General features: G+C 45.7%; 1 protein-coding gene and 1 long non-coding RNA gene across 3 annotated transcripts in view; one reads left to right on the top strand and one right to left on the bottom strand.

The window, feature by feature from the left end:
- slc12a2 (solute carrier family 12 member 2) overlaps positions 1-2,328 on the top strand; it is a 52,908-nt gene that overhangs the window by 42,600 nt on the left and 7,980 nt on the right. For both annotated transcript variants that reach the window (XM_034896593.1, XM_034896594.1), the window contains one exon: positions 1,150-1,272. In XM_034896593.1, coding sequence (XP_034752484.1) covers positions 1,150-1,272 — 123 coding nt within the window. The remainder of the gene's footprint in view (positions 1-1,149; positions 1,273-2,328) is intronic.
- Positions 2,137-2,328, bottom strand: part of LOC117959446 — a 9,366-nt gene continuing 9,174 nt past the window's right edge. The window contains exon 3 of the long non-coding RNA XR_004659936.1: positions 2,137-2,147. This is a non-coding gene — a long non-coding RNA (uncharacterized LOC117959446). The remainder of the gene's footprint in view (positions 2,148-2,328) is intronic.

Below are 2,328 nucleotides of genomic sequence, written 5' to 3'. Positions count from 1 at the left end.
CCCCCCCCAGTCATCTGACAAGCCCGCTGCCTGATAGACGGCCCCCCTTCATTCTTCCATCCTCTTAAATGAATCCGTCTGGCTATCATTAAACTAGTCTGGACCCAGCTCCTTATGTTCTTATCCATGCTGCTTAGGGTTGATCTTCTCCCACAACAAATCCTCTCGGCCATTTTCTAACTTGTTGAATGGTACGGCCCTGCACGCCAAATATACACACAGGTGAATGGTTGTTGAATGGTACGATCCTACGCACCGTCTCGCTGTTACCAAGCCTGTAGTCTACACAGGGGCTAACTTGTACAAGCTCCCTCTCTCCATTTACACAAAGAAGTCAGCTTCTAAACTCTTTGATTGAGCGAGCACAAGCACACGTAACGTCATCTCGTGACCATCTACGCTTCTCATAGTCTAGTTTATTCACTCCAAAGCAGTTGATGGAAATCGTCATTTTAAAAGTTCCCTTAAAGTTCACTTGAAAATTCGATGGAAACATGACTACTATAGCACCAGAGGCTGCCTAGACACTGGGACAGCAGTCTTCAATGATACACTATGAAACTGCTTTATTTTTCATTAAGAACCCAATGTTCCTGCACATCTTGTCTTCTTCATTTTAAGATTGATTCATAAAACAAAAAATGAAAAGATTGCCTCTGAGTCTGTCTTTCCCCTCCCTTATTCGGAGGCCTTGGTTGCAAATGTGCAGGCCTACTAATATCTAACTATATCTAATTAATATCACCAGACACAACAATTCTGAAATCTAACTCTAAAGTGAGCAGAGGAAACACTGGAACTGTAGCGCGGTGGTTTTGTTACTTGCCTTTTAGTTTTATTAGAATTGTGAAACATGTTTAAGTGCTTACCATCATACCCTTCATAAAACCACAAAAGTCCAACTGTACATGAATGCCTCATCCAAAGTAGGCCCGGTTTATCCACCGGGGGGTTGGTTCCACTCTGAGGACTCCCCACAGGATGACATATTCTAGTAATTACACTTATGATACACTTATCATCTAAATGAGCTTTTACTGTGTTGGTGTTGTGTGTGTGTGTGTGTCTTGTGGTCTACGTGTGTGTGTGTGTGTGTGTGTGTGTGTGTGTGTGTGTGTGTGTGTGTGTGTGTGTTAACTATCCCTGCAGAAAAGAGGAGCCCAACTCTGCCGCTGAATGGGTCCGACCAGAGGCTGCTGGAGGCCAGCCAGCAGTTCCAGAAGAAACAAGGGAAGGGCACCGTGGACGTCTGGTGGCTGTTTGATGACGGAGGTGAGTCTGGGAAAAGAACTGTCCTCTACTGGGAGATCAGTCCAATGGCAGGTTTATATCTGGGATAGTTCTGGTTCCGCCGGATGTCCCTCATTTTCACCAGATGTCCGTCCCCGTTCTCTGTCTGACTTCTGAGGACTATGGTTACCTGGTCCTCAGGTCTCTGCAGGGTAAATCCAGACAGCTAGCTAGACTATCTGTCCAATCTGAGGACTATGGTTACCTGGTCCTCAGGTATCTGCAGGGTAAATCCAGACAGCTAGCTAGACTATCTGTCCAATCTGAGGACTATGGTTACCTGGTCCTCAGATCTCTGCAGGGTAAATCCAGACAGCTAGCTAGACTATCTGTCCAATCTGAGGACTATGGTTACCTGGTCTTCAGGTCTCTGCAGGGTAAATCCAGACAGCTAGCTCGACTATCTGTCCAATCTGAGGACATAGGAGACTTGGTCCAATGGTTATGGTTGGTAATTCCCTACACCCAGTGCATCCAGTATATAGTCCAAACAGCCATTATTGTACATACTTGCATGTTTTAAAAGAAAAGCTTACATAACATTTTTGTTGGCAGATTAAAATAATTGTGTTTGTAGGTAGTTTAGCTTACAGCCAAGAAATAAATACAAAAAATACAATGTTGTCTTAGAAATGCAGTATTTTGGCACATACACAGGTTAAAAACAGGTAGGGACACTGAGTACTGTGAGTAACATAAAGCAGGATCCCCCTAGCTGGATGATGCCTCTGTTAGTGATATGTTGATCAGTACCATATGTTAATCTGACTCGCTGTCAGCCCGGCGGGGGGTGTGAACAAGGCCAGAGGCGTCGTCATCACCGTGACAGCAGAGACACTGCCACTCCGTGGTGCAGGCTCACGCCGGCCCTGGATCAGCTGTCTTAACTGTCTTCTCTTTGTGTACTGCTACATCTCCACCGCTACGTTTTGGTTTAAAAAGACATATCTTCTGCTTCGTTCCCCCTCTCATTCCCCCTGCTCTGGTTTTCCCCCCTCTCATTCCCCCTGCTCTGGTGTCCCCCCTCTCATTCCCCCT

The sequence above is a fragment of the Etheostoma cragini genome, chromosome 16, assembly GCF_013103735.1.
Source record: "Etheostoma cragini isolate CJK2018 chromosome 16, CSU_Ecrag_1.0, whole genome shotgun sequence".
Lineage (NCBI taxonomy): Eukaryota > Metazoa > Chordata > Actinopteri > Perciformes > Percidae > Etheostoma > Etheostoma cragini.
Note: the sequence above shows the minus strand (reverse complement) of the source record. Positions and strands in the feature narration are given on the sequence as shown.